The sequence below is a fragment of the Pelodiscus sinensis genome, chromosome 2 (assembly GCF_049634645.1).
Source record: "Pelodiscus sinensis isolate JC-2024 chromosome 2, ASM4963464v1, whole genome shotgun sequence".
Taxonomy (NCBI): domain Eukaryota; kingdom Metazoa; phylum Chordata; order Testudines; family Trionychidae; genus Pelodiscus; species Pelodiscus sinensis.
In genome coordinates this window covers 199825105-199842492 of record NC_134712.1, presented here as the reverse complement: position 1 = coordinate 199842492, position 17388 = coordinate 199825105, and the positions used below count along the sequence as shown (strand labels likewise).

The 17388-nt window shown below is 41.7% G+C and overlaps 1 protein-coding gene across 4 annotated transcripts in view; it reads right to left on the bottom strand.

Moving 5' to 3' along the window:
- RAPGEF5 (Rap guanine nucleotide exchange factor 5) overlaps positions 1-17388 on the bottom strand; it is a 216196-nt gene that overhangs the window by 71306 nt on the left and 127502 nt on the right. For 2 of the 4 annotated variants that reach the window (XM_075922221.1, XM_075922223.1), the window contains 2 exons: positions 8148-8263; positions 7673-7761 (listed from right to left, as the gene is read on the bottom strand). In XM_075922221.1, the coding sequence (XP_075778336.1) occupies positions 7673-7761; positions 8148-8263 (205 nt within the window). Of the gene's footprint in view, positions 1-7672; positions 7762-8147; positions 8267-17388 lie in introns of all 4 variants that reach the window. The other 2 variants (XM_075922220.1, XM_075922222.1) reach the window with 1 other exon arrangement.

Genomic DNA, 17388 nt, shown 5'->3' with positions numbered 1-17388 from the left:
CGACTGCACTGGAAACATTGAAATTCCCTGAATACAGTGCATGGCCTGTATTCTCTGAATGAAATATTCAGTAAGTATTTCATTATATAGTTTTAGGTGTTTTCAGCATACTTATATAATTCCAACTCCCCACTCCTCCCTAATAACAAACTTATTTTCTAATTAACCTTTAGAAGGCTCAATTCACATGTTATATAACATTGCAGGGCAGCCTGAGAAAGAAGCTCAATGTTCTTTCATATTAAATGACTTCCTACTTAAATAGCGATGGCAAAAGGGGCTAAAGTAATGCAGGACATTAACTACAAGCATCCTTTTTTATCTCAATGGGCCCTCCTTATGTTCCTTTGTGTTGTACAGGAGCAACACAAAAGGAAAACTGATTATCAGGCTTTGCTTTTCAAAACCATGCACTCCTGGGTAATAGTTTCATGCAAGTGGTTTATCAGGCTATGTCTACACTTGCACTTGATCGACAAAACTTTTGTTATTCACAGATGCTTAACCTCCCACCCTCAACGAACAACAAAGTTTTGCTTTGGCAATTTAGAATGTGAGCTCCCCTTTGTCAGCAGGAGCACTCTGTTGCCAACAAAGCAAAATCCCTTCCTTGGGGGTGGAATTATTTTATTTAAAAAGTGTGGACAAACAACATTCACACATACTAACTTTTAGCAACAGAGCTGTGCAGAGGTGAAAGTAAGCAGGTGTGCAGCTCCGGCAAGACCTGCCTGAACTGCGGCAAAAGCCAGCAGAGAGCTATTTAAAGACCTGGAAGGGACCAGTGTGGCAATATGACAATACCTGTAAGAAATGTAAGTTACTTTTATCGCTGGGACTGTGTCAACACAATCTTGTAACTAAAAGCTGAATACACATAATCTCCGGTAAAAAGCCCAAAGGATAAAGCAGGAGAAAGGGAAACAACACCGCATTAGCAGGTGGATTGGAGTGAGAATCAAAGCCCTAAGAGAGCAGATTCATGGTAAATGATGTAAAGGCTGTCTGAGGACACCACAAGAAGGAACTGCCAGTGTGCAGTTTTGTGACCTCTTCCATTCAAGGAACAAGACTTGTGTACATTCTGCACATAAAAGATTTGCATTGACAATTACTCTGCTGTGTCTCCACTTTCTGCTCTAACAGCAAACATCCCAAGCCCTCAAAATCTGCTGCTGCTCAAGAAAGGGGAAACACAATGTTTCCCCCACTAGAAGTGAGAGCAACGATCCCACTCCACTGTATGTACAGACAGTCCCCGGGTTACGTACAAGATAGGGACTGTAGGTTTGTTCTTAAGTTGAATCTGTATGTAAGTCGGAACTGGCATCCAGATTCAGCCGCTGCCAAAACTGACCAGCGGCTGACTACAGGAAGCCCGAGGCAGAGTTGCTCTGCCCCGGGCTTCCTGGAATCAGCCGCTGATCAGTTTCAACAGGCTGAATCTGGATGCCAGTTCTTACATACAGATTCAACTTAAGAACCCCAGGCGTCCCCAAGTCAGCTGCTGCTGAAACTGATCAGCGGCTGATTCCAGGAAGCCCAGGGCAGAGCTCTGCCTCGGGCTTCCTGTAGTCAGCGCTGGTCAGTTTCAGCAGTGGCTGACTTGGGGACGCCTGGGGCAGAGCAGCTTGGGTGCTGCTGGGTTGCTCCAGTAGACCCGCTCCTCGGTGCTACTGGAGCAACCCAGCAGCACCCAAGCTGCTCTGCCCCAGGCGTCCTGATTCAGCCGCTGCTGAAACTGACCAGCAGTGGCTGAATCAGGATGCCTGGGGCAGAGCAGCTGGGGTGCTGCCAGGTTGGCCCAGTAGCGCCCAGAGCGGCGCTACGGGACCAACCGGTAGCGCCCCAGCTGCTGTACTACAGGCGTCCGGAGCAAAGCCGCGGAGCACGGGGGCAGCAGGACAGCCCAGACGCGCCGCGGCTGTCCCGCTGCCGGCGTCCTCAGAGGCTTTGCTCCCCGTCTCCCTGGTCTGCTGGTCTCCAGCAGACCAGGGAGACGCGGAGCAAACCCCGTTCGTAACTGCGGATCCGACATAAGTCAGATCCGCGTAACTCGGGGACTGCCCGTATTGCTATAATGCATCATTATTAGTTGAGGGGCCAAATTCAGAGCTGAAGTATAAGGAGTTTAAGTTACATATCAGTATGTGGGAGGAAAGGGAATATAAGAAAGTACAGAGAGCCTCGAATCCCTCTCACCCAGGTTTTACACTGTGCCAATGAGACTACAGCTAGGCCTTGAGGGGCACAAACTCCCACAGAGGTCAGTGGGGGGTTATGGAAACTCAGGGAACATAGGACTGAGCTCCTTCTGTAGCAGATCACCAGTGTTCTAAGAGCTACAGATGGAAACATTAAACATTGTTTAAAAAAAATGTAAATTTCTTTGACTTCCTATAATTCTTCTTTTATTGGTACCAAGCAGATTTCTGTAACCGGGGTAGGGGAACTCTCCCCCTGCAATTATATTGCCTGAGAAACTAGCTAGCTTTATTCAGTTTAAATCCCCTCAAGTAGATCATCCTACCATAAATTGAATCTTTCTAGTCTGGCACTCTCTGGTCCAGTAACAACTGGGGTCCAGCATGATTTTAGTAAGCCAGATATTCACTTATCAAGTTTCATGTTCAAGTTTCCAGCTATCCCATAAAATCTGTTTACAGCCACCAGTCCTAGCTCTCTGTGTTCTGTGCTGTTATTAGCTCAAATTTACCCCAACTGTGTTCTAAGAACCCAGTAAGCAGTGGAAGTGTTGGTGATATGCTGGACAATATTGATCTCCCATGGTTCAACAAATTCTCTGGTTCAGCATCAGTCAGGTCCCAAGGGGGCTGGACTAGAGAAGTTCAACCTGTAATTCTGAGGCTTCAGCTGACCCAATAACTTAAAAACCACCAGTACTTTACTGGCTAAAGGGCCTGTAAAATTTTAAATTTGCGCCTAGGATTGAAATTTATTTGCAAACAACTCACCTTTGCTATTGTAACACTTTCTATTACCATCTTTACTTTCAAAAAAAAAATCTGTTATAGTATTTAATTTTCTTCTCTCTAGCTTTTAGAGATCAGAAAGCATAACATTTATAATCTATAGAAGTGAAGGAAAATACTGGCTTTTTTGGGTTAGAGGTCATTCATATTGGGGGCTTATTTTTTTCAATAACTGAAAATATAACTGTTAAACTCTTATTCCTCCCTATGAACATGAAAATAAAAACTAAATTGTCATTCTTTTGCCCTTTTACTTTATTATGTTTTCTATGAAGTTTTAGGAGAAATGAATGGAGACTGGCTAGCTATCTTGGATCATCAAGTAAAGGGCACATTACTATGTCTTCAGTTATTTGGGAAGGTGGATTGCTGTCCGTTAAAGACGATTGTACAATCTTACAAAGGTAATAGTTCAAATGACTCAGGACATGTCATTACTCTGCAAACAAGATCACTGGTGAATGTATGTTGGTGAAATGGGTAAAAATTGTCCCTAATAATTAGTAGAAGTAGCTTCAAGCAAACAGAGGAGGCGTTGAAGTTACTATGATGCAATATGCTCTTCCTCTAGCTTTGCCCAGACAATAAAATCTGAACTTCAGCTCAGCTTTGATTCCTCTCCAGTGGCTGAAGAATTTAAACAGCATATTGTAGCTAGTATTATTGTTTGTATTTCGGTAGCACTCACAATGTTTCTGAAATTAAAATATAAATGAATACAACCCATGCTCTCAAAATCTGATAAAATTAGAAAACAAGTGACATGAGAAACAGACATTTTCTAACTTGACCTCCACTCACATGACCTGGATCAGGATTCAAAAAGTTAATTCTCCTGTCATATGACAGAGGACGCTACCTACTGACGCCAGAGGCTACTTTTACAAGGAAGGTCACATGGTACGACACAAGGACAAATAAACAGGGAGAGGAAGAGACAGGTTTTGATTGGCTTTGATGGTGAGGACAAGAAGCTTGAACTCGATGCAGTGAAAAGAGGGGGATGGCCATGATCAGAGAAATGGGCAAGAAAAATGATTTTCACAGTTCTGTTTCTATATAACGGAGGAGCTGATACGTGTGCGTTGAGGAGGCCAGTGAAGGTGATTATATTCATCAAAACGTCAGACAATAATCATCTGAACAAGAATTAGCTGTCTGAACAGAGAGAAAAGGGCAAAGATTAAAGACCCTGTGGAGGAAAAAAAGAGTAAGATTTAGGGTGGACAAGTGGGCCAAAGGAGATGGAATTCTTTAAGATATCCCCCAGGGCAGAGGCCAGAATGATAGGGAGGGTGGCACTGTCTCAGGGATGGGAAAGTAAGGAACTCAGTGATGATCATGTGACATTTTAGCTGACAAGTAGATAATTTGCAATGTGGATTTGCATGGAAGCAGATAGGTCAGGTGTAGAGAAACAGGTTTGAGAGTTATTGGTATAATGAAGAAGGTTGATGCCAGGTATGATGAGTCCTAAGCAAAGAGATAAGGGGCTGGAAGAGATGAGGCTGGAAGAGATGAGGCTGGAAGAGATGAGGGACTGGATCTGAACACTGAGAGATCGTCACAGACAGTGGTAGAGAAGGAGAAGCCCCACTCCCTCACACACACACACCAAAAAGGATGCTGATGGAATCACCAGGAGGTTAGGAGGACACCCAGAGAAGGAAAAGAGCTCTGAAGAAAGGTATGACAGTGTTGAAAGCAGCAAAGTACTCAGTAGGATGACCCACAGAGAACCTGACATTTGGCCAGCCTGAGATCATTTGAAACCCTGGTGCAGATTAATCAGGAAGCATCCCAAGAATTAGCACACACTAGAATTATTCACCTTACTGAGTTGCTGGATATATCCTCTCTTAAAGAACACACTAGAAGGATATCCCTAGATGATTTTAGTGATCTCAGAGATCATTTGAAAGAGGTCTTGGTGCCAGAAGTTTCAGGAAGTTCAGTAGTCCATATGGTTCCCCATTGTAGAGGTCAGCAACAAAAATGAAGCCCCTGGAAAGTGGTAGACTGTAGGCTATTAAAATAACAAAATGAGAAGAATATTTTCCCTCTGATTGCAGAGCCACTGGCTCTGTTGTCCTCTAAGAAGGATATGTATAGACTGCTACGAGAAACCTGCAGCTGGCCCATGCCAGTTGACTTAGGATTGCCAAGAAATGGACTCTAGGACAATATGAGGTGGGATGGTCCCAGAGCTCAGGCTCCAGCCTGAATCCAGACATCTACACTGCACTGAAGTAACCCCCTGGTTCCCCACCCCACCCCAGCCCAAGGTTTTCCTATGTAGACCAGGGTTTCCTAGCCTATGGGGTGGGACCCAAATATGGGTCACCATTACATTTCAAAAGGGTCACCAGGTGTCTCCTCAGGTGGCTCTTAAGGAGCCATTCACACATGTTTTTGAATTGCCCTGGGTCACCAAATCTTCCTGAACTGTCAAAATGGGTCCCCACCTGGAAAAGGTTGAGAACCGCTGGTATAGACATTGCCATAGGTGCTCCTACAAGGAAATGCATGTACTTGCTGTTCAGCCAACATCCCATATTTTCACACAAATGTTTGTGATCAGGAAGTGGTTCTAAGGTGGACTTGCACAAATTTTGAGAGGTGTCCTCACTGTACCTTCATTTGAAAATGTATCAACCTAACTCAATTTTTAAAGATAAACCCTATATTAGTGTATAATTAGAAGGTAAACAATAACCGCACATAGACAACCATGTTGTCATGTAAATGCAGGTCCACAGGTTTAGGACAGGACGTTTCATTGTGATCATGGAAATCTGCATCTATTGTCAGACTCTAAATTCTCAGTTTCTATACAGTACTCAGCTTATATTGACCACACTGCAGAGCTTATACATTCAGCTTAGAAAGCTATATTATCATCTCCTTACAGCTAGTTTTAAAAGCAATTTTTCATCCATACTCTAGCACAATAAAAATATGCTAATGAGCAGCTGAGCTGGTACCCCCATGGGAGAAAATAAGCAGGGTGGTAAAACTGAGATAATAAAAAGTCAAGATGTATTAGATATCTAATTTAGTCAAGCCAGCAATTCTTTGTACATAAAAAATAAACAGAATATTGCTGGAGACCTCAACAGTCTCCAGTAGGAAGAATTAAGAGGTTATGAACAAAACTAACAGCAGCCTACAGGAATGGGTAGCTAATCTCCCCAAATCTGCATAAGCTACTGTGCTTAAATGAACTTTTCCCTGATCTGAATTACTCTATTCTTTCATGCACCACTCCTGTAATTCAGTCTCATGCAAGTACATTTATACACAACACTATTATGATTACACCTGAGGAAGCAGAACAATCAGAAAGCAATGCTTGCTCTGCACAAAATATTAATATCTAGGCAGACAGAAGCAGCGCTAGACACATTATAATAATGAGCCAGCTTGCATTTCTTTTGGCTTATTTTCTAGATAAAGTATGCATCCCTGGTAAGAAAACACATTCTATACAAGAGTAAACTACTAACTTGTCCTGAGAACCCAACACTAAGATTCCTATGGGAGTAACAGATGTTATTTATACATTTAGTCACTGTAATACCTTTAAACATGTTTATTCTTAGTAATCTCATTTGGTGTGGGGCATATACCCTAGCATCAAGCATATGCAGTTTAACCCCACTGGGAACAATAAAAAAATACCAACTCCATTTTCAGCTACCTACATTTCATAGCCCTTTAGCAGCATTTTGAAACTATGAAGGCTTGATCTTGAGCTGACACTTCACCAGCATAACTACATTCACTAAAACTGTACATAGATTTCAGGTTGTAGGCACTCTTGATAAACTACCAAAGGAGCTCTGGTGACAGCAAACTGTGCATTTAGCCAGGAGATCAAGCTGCAAAATACACTACATGTCAAGTAGCCTGATCAATATAATAATTTGCTCCAGGCTGGAACAAATTACAATCTCTAGTTGAAGACAAGCATTACATTCTGTTATATGTCTTGTGTTTGAAGGAAGTTTGTAAGGCGTTTTCATGAAGCAGCAGATATTCCAAACATGCTTTGCTGATGGCAAAATCTGTATTTAGTTAGAAGACTGTACTGCTACATAGTGTCTCAAGTTGTTTGATCAATATAATAATAGCTGCAGGCTACACAGAATCATAGTGTCTGGTTGAAGAGACACAAGTACCATATAATATACACTGCAGCTTGTGCAATGTAGGCAACAGTGTAAAGTCATTTATTAAAAAAAGAAGTTGCTGTGAAGCATGTAGCCACTGAACAGTTTCATTAATTGTTGACACTTCTGCCCAGCGGCTATGTGCCCTAGTTCACCACATTCTGATTGCCGAGTTCTCGCATTTCGTCCTTATATTTGACATCTGGTAAGAAGGCATTAAGTCAGTTGGCTTGCAACAAGGACTAGTGAGAATTTCAGAGGCAACAAAAAACAAAACAAAACCCCAATGGCCTGGATTTGATTTCCTTCTGATGAACACAACTAAAATATCACCTGGCAAATAGAGCATGTGAGTTTAAATGCAGCACTTAGAATACTTAATAGCAGAGGTCATTATATGCAATATTACATGCCAGCTTGTCAGCCAAATGTACAGGCAGTATCACAAACAGTAGCAGACGACACAGAAAGCTGTGTTTAAAGAACAGAATCCAATTTGTACCTTACCTGTCTCTTTGTCTTGGACTGTTTCTAGGTGCAAGTCATTCAGAAGGTGCTCCAAAATCTTCTCTGGAGTCCCTGATACCACCATATATCTGTCAGAAAGCAAAGAATCCACAGAGTCATCCTCAGTTGAAGACTGTGAGCGGCTGCTCCATTCATCCTCCTCATCCTCTTCATCAATGTATTTAAAATAAGGCACATCAAACGTAGGCAAGGCAAGTTCCCTGCCTAGAAAGGCAGCAGAATCCTTTCTATCTAAATGAGGATCAAAGACTCTCAGCCTGGAACTTCCCATAGTGTAGGAGTTGTTAACAAAGGCATTCCCTAAATGCTACAGTATCTTGCCATCTTATTTCTTAGTATCTTATTTGCTAGTAACCGAGTCCATCTGGCTGCTGAAAGCTCTGCAGTCAGCTTGTGTGTGTGTGTGTGTGTGTCTCTCTCTCTCTCTCTGAGCGCCCAAGGAAAAAACTCTTACCTCCAATCATTCTCGGCACTCCCTGATGTGGGGGTTGGGCTATGTGACGACACTTTCCTAAGCACCAGAACATCTTGGTCTTGTTCCTTCACTTGAATAGTAGACACTTCATCATTCTGCTTTAATTTGGGGGAGAGGGAGGAGAGATAACAGAAAGAGAAACTGGTAAATTCTCATGGGACTTGGTTAAAAATTGAAGGAGCTGATTACAGCTGTATTTTCTCCCTATGGAAGCTGCTACACACTTCAGTCTCTGCCCATGATTTACACTCAGAAGCTTCACAATGCATCAGGCATCTGGGCAGATCTCTCACATGCCTTTTATGTATATTAGCAGAACTGAAATGAGAGAGAAAGCAGTGTTCTTTGTAGAAGTATATAAATTAAACAAAAAACAAGTTTAACACATTCCATTGTACAGCTGAAATGAAGAAAAGGTTCCCCTTTGTGATGTCTGTTACTAGTTTTTAAGCACAGTATATCTGAGGGTCATTCACAGTACCAGAAATGTATTCATTTTCCATTTGAAGAATGCATGTTTCACTATTTAATTAAACTGCAAAACTGCTTACGATAGTCACAGAATTGCAAACACTTCACAGCACTCTAACAATAGGTAACTTACTACTCAAACAAAATGTACTTGCTGTACTTATGTTTAAATAGAGGCAATAAAACTAGTGCGATGAAAGGCATTATATATTTCTAAGCCTCTATTTGTATTTTGCATTCAAATCTCCCTCCTTCTCAACAACCTTTTAATTCTAAAAAACAAGAGACCAGCACAGGAAGTTAAACCCAGTGAATGTCCATAGTTTGAATCTCAGCTAAATTGAGATTTGGACATTATGGGTCAGTGAACTGACTTTCTTCATCTCAGCTCCCTCCCTTAGACAAGGAAGGGCTAAACAATCATCTATTTCTGCTCATATAGCCTATATCCACAAGCACAGAGCAAGTTAAGCAAGCTGACTGTGCAGCGTATGAGATGAGGGTTTGCTGCTGACTGAGCAGCGTGCACTGAAACAGTGACTGACGAAGAGCTTTTGACCACTGAGAGATTCTGCTGGCAGACCCTGCCATAAGTGCATGAAGCCACACAAAGAGGCAGGAAACCTATGCAGAGATATTTCAGCTACTGCTGCTGCAGTTCTGACAATTTATAAAAAAATATCCAACATGGTAATGGTATTTTGCTTTGGCATTACACTGTTCAGTAATTATTGTCTGGAGCATAGATGTAGCTGTGTCTGTGCCAGGACATTGGAGAGACAAGGTGGGTGAGGTAATGTCTTTTCTTGCAGTTTGCTGTGATGATGGGAGTACCTTTCCAGACATGAAGGAGATCTCTGTGCAGCTCAAAAGCTTGTTCTTCTAACCAGAAGTTAAACCAATAAAAGATAATACCTCATCCATCTTGTCTTACCATTCAGTAAACCAGACACTAATTTTAGCCTGTTTTTTAATCAATAAAACTAGCACTTATGTATCAACTGTACAGCATCCACAATCCATGAGAAGAGTGTGGAACTGGGAGGCTGAGGGAGCAGGAGCAGTGTTCCCTGTAAGCTGAGCACTTGGGTGGACATCCAGGAGAGATTCATAGGCCACCCAGCTGATTAACAGAGTACCCAAAGGACTCTGAGCCAGCAGCATGTCTTTCTACTGGCGATGCCCATCTGCACATGCCTTGGAGCATATAACAAAAATTATTTCACACATGGATGGAAAAAATTAGAAGGAACATTGAGCGGGGGTGCTAGTGTCCCTGCAATGGAACTATTTTGGGGGCTCTAGGGGAGCTGGAATGGCCACAGCAGAGCTCAGGAGCAGGACCTGGAAGGGCTGAAATAGGCCTAGAAACAGATAGATCTGCCTCCTTCCCTGTCTCAGAACCTCTCCTCACTCTTCCTATCCTTCCAAACCTCATCTATCAGCTGATGGACAATCCTAAAATATAAGGAGATTTATTGAAAATAATGTTTGTGACAGCATACAGCAATGCAGCTTTATCTTTATAGTTAGCTTTTTATTTAGCATTTTAATATTTATTTTGTGGCAGCACACATAGGCTGTGATCCTGCATAAGCACACAGGAAGACATAATCCCTGCCCCGAACAGCTTCCTATCTAAGACATTTTTTTTATTGGTGACACCATGGAGAATTGACTATTAAATTTCTTGTATTGCAGTGTTTCTCAAATTGTGCTTCGCGAAGACATCTCCAGGGGCTCCGCGAGGCTGACAAACTGGAAACATCAATAGGTACAACACATACAATCAGTGGACCGCTGGGGCTCCACATAAATTTTTACGCATGTTAAGGGCTCCGGAACCCAAAAAGTTTGAGAACTGCTGTTGTACTGAATCAGTTAACGTCAGGTATTCATTGCAACTCTCCAAAGGAGCATTAGAGATGAGCCACACTATAGGAATACTGAGGCATAACTGTAATGCCCTATTTTACAAGATGTAATTTTTGTTGCCTGCACATTTACAAAGCAGCAATGAAGGACAATAAAGAGAGAAAAGAGCACAAAAACAATTAATGAAAAGACGGGTCTATACACACAAAACACTCAGGGTACGTCTACACTAGTTCGTTAGTTCAAGCTAGGTAGGGTAATGAGGACAAACGGAGTTGCAAATGAAGCCCGGGATTTAAATATCCTGGGCTTCATTTGCATGTTCCTGGGTGCTGCCATTTTTAAATCCTCCTTAGTCCGAACTCTGTGTCCGCGGCTACACGCAGCACGGACTAGGTAGTTTGAATTAAAGATCCACTTGCCCTCATTATCCTACCTAGCTCGAACAAACGAGTTAGTGTAGACGTACCCTCAGACACCTTCTAATCCTGATACTCCTTTCCCCTGAATCCATTGATATACTGAAGTGCAGTACATATTGGGCATATGCATGATGCATAGTGGCATTAACATCAGTGGACCATTGATGCACACATATTTATGGAATGGGTGTGTAGTGTGTGGGGGTGTATATTAAATTCATGCACACATTGTGTAGAACACTAGTGGCCAGCAATGTTCCCTGTAAGCTGAGTGCTAGGGCAGCCATCCAGAAGAAATTCAAATGCCGCTTAGCTTATTAGCAGAGTGCCCACAGCTGGCAGCTGTGGTTCTAATGGTGGTGCACATCTATGCATGTCTTGCTGCATGTCACAACATTTATTCCACACTTGGATGGTAAAAATTAGAGGGACCATTGGTGGGCAGTGGTGGAGGCAGAAGTCATATAATAGCCGTAGAACACTAACAATATCTTATCCTAGGAGGATATAGTTTTCACTTTAAAATCCTACTAAACAAAAAGCATTTCCAATATCAAAATAAACTAATGTTTAAAATCTCCATTAACCACTTGGATAAGAGTATGAAAATGAACTGCATAGTGCTCAGATAATAAAGTTTTAACAAGGTTCTTCCTTTCTGTCTTCTTTGCATATTTATTTCAAAGTACACAGAATGACCAGGGGGCCAGTTTTTGGATTTGTAAAATGTATTAATTCATGACTCAGCTTATAAATAGAATAAACAAAATCACATGAAGACAGGAGAGACATATACAGTATTAGGTTTTAAAACACTTGTGTTTTCAAGGTTAAATGCTATTCGTTTGAAAATATGTAAAGATGAAAGAATGTTTCTCCTATTAGAATCTCGTATAGTTCAGGAAATAATTAGTGCATGTAGGGGGAAAATAGTGAACCAATTCCACCATCAAGCTGCCCTTCCTATGTCCATATGGAGGAGAGAATGAGGAGGATAGACAGCTTAAGTATTCCAAAGTGAGGGCAGAGCCATTAGCAAGACTATGCGCTCTGTAGATTACAACAGTGAGAGTCAAGATGCATTTCTGTTAATAGTCATTTTAAGTTTTCATATTCAAAATATTTAACAAGAGAGAAACACGTAGTGCTCTTTACAAAACAACATACAAGTACTGTCTAACTAATCTTCACCATACCTTTGTAAGTGAAGCAGGTGTGTAGCAGTATCCTTATTTTAATCAATGTCTGAAACCAAGGCAAAAAGACTGCCCAGAGTCACCCTGCAAGTTGCAGCAGAGTAACAAACTTGCATTAATATAATCACATAGCTCAGAGCATGGAAAAGCCACACCCCAGAGAAACAGTGATATTGACCTAACCCTCAGTGTAGACAGTGCTGTGTCAATAGGAAGGTTTCTCCGATCAACAGAGCTACCACCGCTTGGGGAGATGGAGCATGGGTAGAATCTTCACTAAGAGTAGTAGTAAGCATGGACATGCCATAAAACTCAGCTGTTCCTGACATCCCAGCTTCAAACTCCTTTCACAAGATCACAACTGTTACTTTGGATTTCAATTATTTGACATTCACTCCACCCCAGAACAGGGGGGGAAATAATGAGTAATAGCTGATTTCCGGGTTTGTTTGGTTATGTGCTTTTGTAGAGGAAGAATGGCCTAGAAGAGGAGAGACCACACAATGAAGAGTAAGGAGCTCCTAAATTGTGCCATTGACTCAATGTGTTGCCTTTGGAAAGTCACTTACCCAGATTCCATGTTTCACAGTTTTCCCAGGAACAATGTACCTTAATTTTTTACATGGGTACTGTAAGAATTAATTAGTTGGTGTCTGCATAATACTGTACAAGTAATAACTATACTTCATGTTTGCTGTGCTTTTTAACAAATTGACTCTTGAAATTCAAGTATAGCATACCCGCCGACTTATAATCACTCCTACATGCAAGCTAATTATGGTCAAGATTTTCAAATAAACAATAAGAACTATTTTATCTGGCATCATTTTTAATCAATATTATAGTCAATTTTCTATGGATAGAATTCATTTACCTGCTATTGAAATAATCCATATTGTCTGCATCGTGATTTAATTGAATAGAAAAAACCTCCCATTTAATTTCAGCTTCTCTGTAATTGTAGAGTGCTATAAATATTTATATACATAAGGTAACTAGACAAATGGAACACCCTACTTAGTTGGTCTTCAGCTGTGTAGGTCTCTTCACAAAACTAGGGATATATGAACTGATAGCTATGTGAATGCCTAAGGATATTCAAGCACAAATAACAGTGATGAAAACAACAACTGAAGGAGTGCATGTTTCAGCATTGCAGACATTTCTGCATTGATTTTTCTCTGTATTACCAGAAATTGATATGGCACTGAAACAATCCAAACTCTAGTCAAATTCACAGAGAATGGAAACAAACAAGGTTATTTCCCAGGGCCACAAGCCTTAGAGAAACCCAGTCACTCTGTCCTCCAAGACAGTTTTGGCTTTTTACAAGAAACCAATGTGCAGCATGGACTACTCGCTTCCTTCATATTAGAAACATTCAAACTAAGGAGGCTTTGGTTTTGCAAAGTATCATAAGTTTGGTTTGTTTGCTTGTTTTGCAAAGGAATGTTTTGAATTTCATTTTAAAAGTTTTTTGGGAGAGGTTGGAATCAGAGGGGAGAGGATTTTGGGTTACATGTTTGCTGGGTTCATCTTTGAATCAGCTCCACTTCAAAAGGCAGAGGCATATTTGGTCTTACAAAGACTCCTCTGTAAGAGTTTTGGTTTTCCCAGCCAGGGTTGGGATGAATCCAGACCCCATTTAATCTGATCCCCAAAGCTCCGGTGGGTTTGGTTGGAGGCATGAATTCAGTTTGGACTCATTCCTGCTCCTATCTGCAGGGTTCACTCTTTTCCAGCACCACTACCACTATCAAATTGTGTCCAGTAATACAATCTGTGAAAGCCATCCTCTTTCACAAAGACTATCTGCTTCTAAATCACATATATTAGCAAAGGGCAAGGACATTATGTTTTCACCACATAAGTTTGGTAAAATTGACTCAGCACAATCAGATAATGCTGATCACTTCTTGCTTCATATCTTCTGATGCTGGTGCCAGCATATATCCTTGAGTGATAAGGAAACAGGTATACGCTGGGAACGATGTATCGAGCCTATGCAGGTATCAGTCTAATCCACACTACAGAGCAGTAGAAGGTAGAGAGGTATGAGGAGGTAGAAAAGGGGAACCAGCATGACTGGTGGGCCTATGACAACCTGGATCCACTGGGAGCAGTATGCAGTAGCTGCAAAGGCTACTTACAGTGATGGCACTTTGAGGAGGATTCTGTCCCCTTAAGTCCTATTGTGCACGGTTGCACAAAAGCTACTTACATATGCTTGCACTGAGCTCACGATTTAGGCCTAAGAGTTTAAACTGTTGGTGTAGAAGATGGCACTGGAGGCACTTGTATAAAAAAATTAAAGATGCAAGTATGGCATGGAATGTGTTCAGGCAGATAAGAGGGATTGCCCCTAGCAAGGAAAAACCTCTGTATGAGACTCCATTGCACAGAATCTTTCCTAACTGAATACGCATATTTAAGGGTTGCACAGCATCGTTTCTGCTAACACAATATGGCACAAGCAAGAGACAAAATACTACACGTTAAACCTCCCTTGTCTGGCACCCTTGGGACCAGACTGGACCCAAATCAGGGTATTTGCCAGATCAGGGAAGGTCAATCCCAACCTTCTGTTACTGGTGGCTGGTCCCTGGGGATCCCCTGCTCAGAACGCTAAAGCTCTGTCCTTCCCTGATCTGGCAACACTCCTGGTTTCAGCCTGGAGCACTCATGGGGAAAAAACGGCAGTCCCAGAGCACCTATAGGGTCACCGATGCTGCTGGGAAGTTGTCTGACCCGGGGTGTTGTCTGACTGGGGAAGTCCAAATTACAGATTGCAAACGGATATTAAAAAGACAGGAAAATGACAGCATTAAGATTCCATGTGTAAGGCATATAGGAAAGAATTTCCCTACTCTTACCTAATTTTACCTGAGAAGATTTAGCACAGCAGTTCTCAAACTGTAGGACACACCTCCCAAGGGAAAGTACAGGAATGTATTGAGGCAAGTCTGAGGTATGCGCTTTATTTATTTTTAAGAGCTCTGTCAGCTCCAGATGGCTGGTGCTCATGCAGAAGGGCCATGCACACCCAGAAGGCTGGAAAAAGGAGACCACCACCCAGGCTCAGACTCTTCTTCCCTACATGCCCTGCCCCTCAGATTCAATCCCTCAAATAGAAGGCAGGCCAGGTTCCAACTCTCCTTTCGCCCTCGTCCCCCTGTCCCTCAGCTGAAGCGGGCAGGGCTCTGGGTGGCAGCCTCAGTGATACTGATGAATATCAGTTTCTACATTGCCACCTGAGCTTGGCCCGGCCTGCAGCTATTGCTTTCTACTCTGCCTTCCCAGCTGGGTGGCAATATATGTATTTGTGGGAGTGGGGGCATAAACAGCACAAAGAAAGGTGGCTGGATGATAAAAGTTGGAGAACCACTGCTCTGGTTAGTCTCCAAAATCCAAAAGCCTTGTCACTTGGCCACAACTGGGAAGATCATAATAAGGATAGCAAAAAGCACATCCCTGACCTGAAGGCCACTCCCCTGCTTTAAGGCACAGGGACCCCATAGCTTCTCAAAAGAAAAGATCATCAGATTTTTTAAAATATGGTAAAACCAAGTATTTACGCCTTATCTCATTCTTAGAAACGGCTTAACAATTTTAGCTGGAATTAAAAAGTAAGCCTGAGGTAGACACCCAGGATTAAAAATTTCAGCCCAAATGGTTAAACTTCAGCAAATTTATAAGCAACTGAAATCATGGTCTTATAATGGGAAACATTGGGCAACTTTTATACTAGGTGTTGCTACCAGCCCCACCCATAACACTCTATACTCTCACATACTGTGCTATATATACATATGCATATACAGACAGAAAAATACACACACTAAAGAAGGTAAATTTAGATTTTACTATCTCCACACCAAAAATTAATCCCAGAAGGGGATCTCTCTTCAGCAAGATCCATCACAGACTAAAGATTGTTGTCACTTCATTAACTTTTTCATTGGAATAATTACTGCGAAAGCACAGTGTTCGATTTCAAAGCAACTATAATAATAATCTGAAATAACTACAATGGCTAGATGCTTTGTGGGAATCTTCCACTTTATTTACCAAGAAAGTGGAAAGGAATTTATTAAAAATTATAATGGAAATAGGGAATAAAACCTCAAGTTGGATTTTCCAAGATATGATAACGTTTCATGGTGTGCCAAAGCATATCAAAGTCATAATAGATTGACTTAATTTGCTTGCAGCATGTTGAGAATAATATATTCAAGAATCACTGGCATAACCAACTCATTGCGTGAAGGACAGGTCACTGATACATAATGATCTGGATCATTTGGTAAACTGCATGCAAGATACCATGTATTTTAATACTGCTAAATGTAAAATGATGCATCTAGGAACAAAGATTGAAGGTCATGCCTACCGGATGGTGGACTTTGTCCTGTGAAATAGTGACTCTGAAATAGACCTGGCAGTCACAGTGGATAATCACCTAAACATGAGATAGCAGTGTGATGCTGTGGCTAAAGAGCTAAAACAATTCTTAAATATATAAAATATAGGAGTAGGGTTATTATACTATCTCTGTATTTGGTCTGGGAGTGTCTGCCACTGGAAAGCACTTGGCCAGCTCTAGCATTAACTATTCAAGAAGGATGTTGATAGAGGGATCACAGAAGAGCCACAAGAAAGATTAAAGGATTGGAAAACATCCCTTTATTAAGCTAAATACATTAAGTTTTTTATTTTGTCATTAAAGAGAAAGTTAAGGAAGGATTTGATCTGTTGATAAGTACCTACATGGAAAGCAAAAATGTGATAACAGGTTCTTAACTCTAGCAGAGAAAGACATAACAAAAATTCAAAGGCTGGAAAAAGAAGTGGATAAATAGAGCTGTGTGCGGATATAAAAAAGGAGAGCTACATTCAATCCGCATCCATCAACCTGTGATGCACCCCGTAATCTGCTAGCCATCTTCTATGTGCAGCAGCAAGTTGGGTCACAAGAACTAATAACGTGGGCAGAGTGGAACTGAGTGCATGGGGAGGCAGGGTCTTGTAGGGAAGAGGTGGTGTGAGGGCAGGGATTGGGTCTTGAGGAGAAGGAGCTTTGCAGGAGCAAGAGAAAGGGGCCCATGAGCAATTGCAGCAGCAGTATGTATTGCATGATATAGCAGGGGAGATTGGTGGGAGCACAGCTAGTGCTACTGGGCCATGGTGGGGACACTGCTGATGCCAGATGGGCCTGATCTGCTGGATAGGAAGAAGTATGGCAAGAGGGTGCTAGTC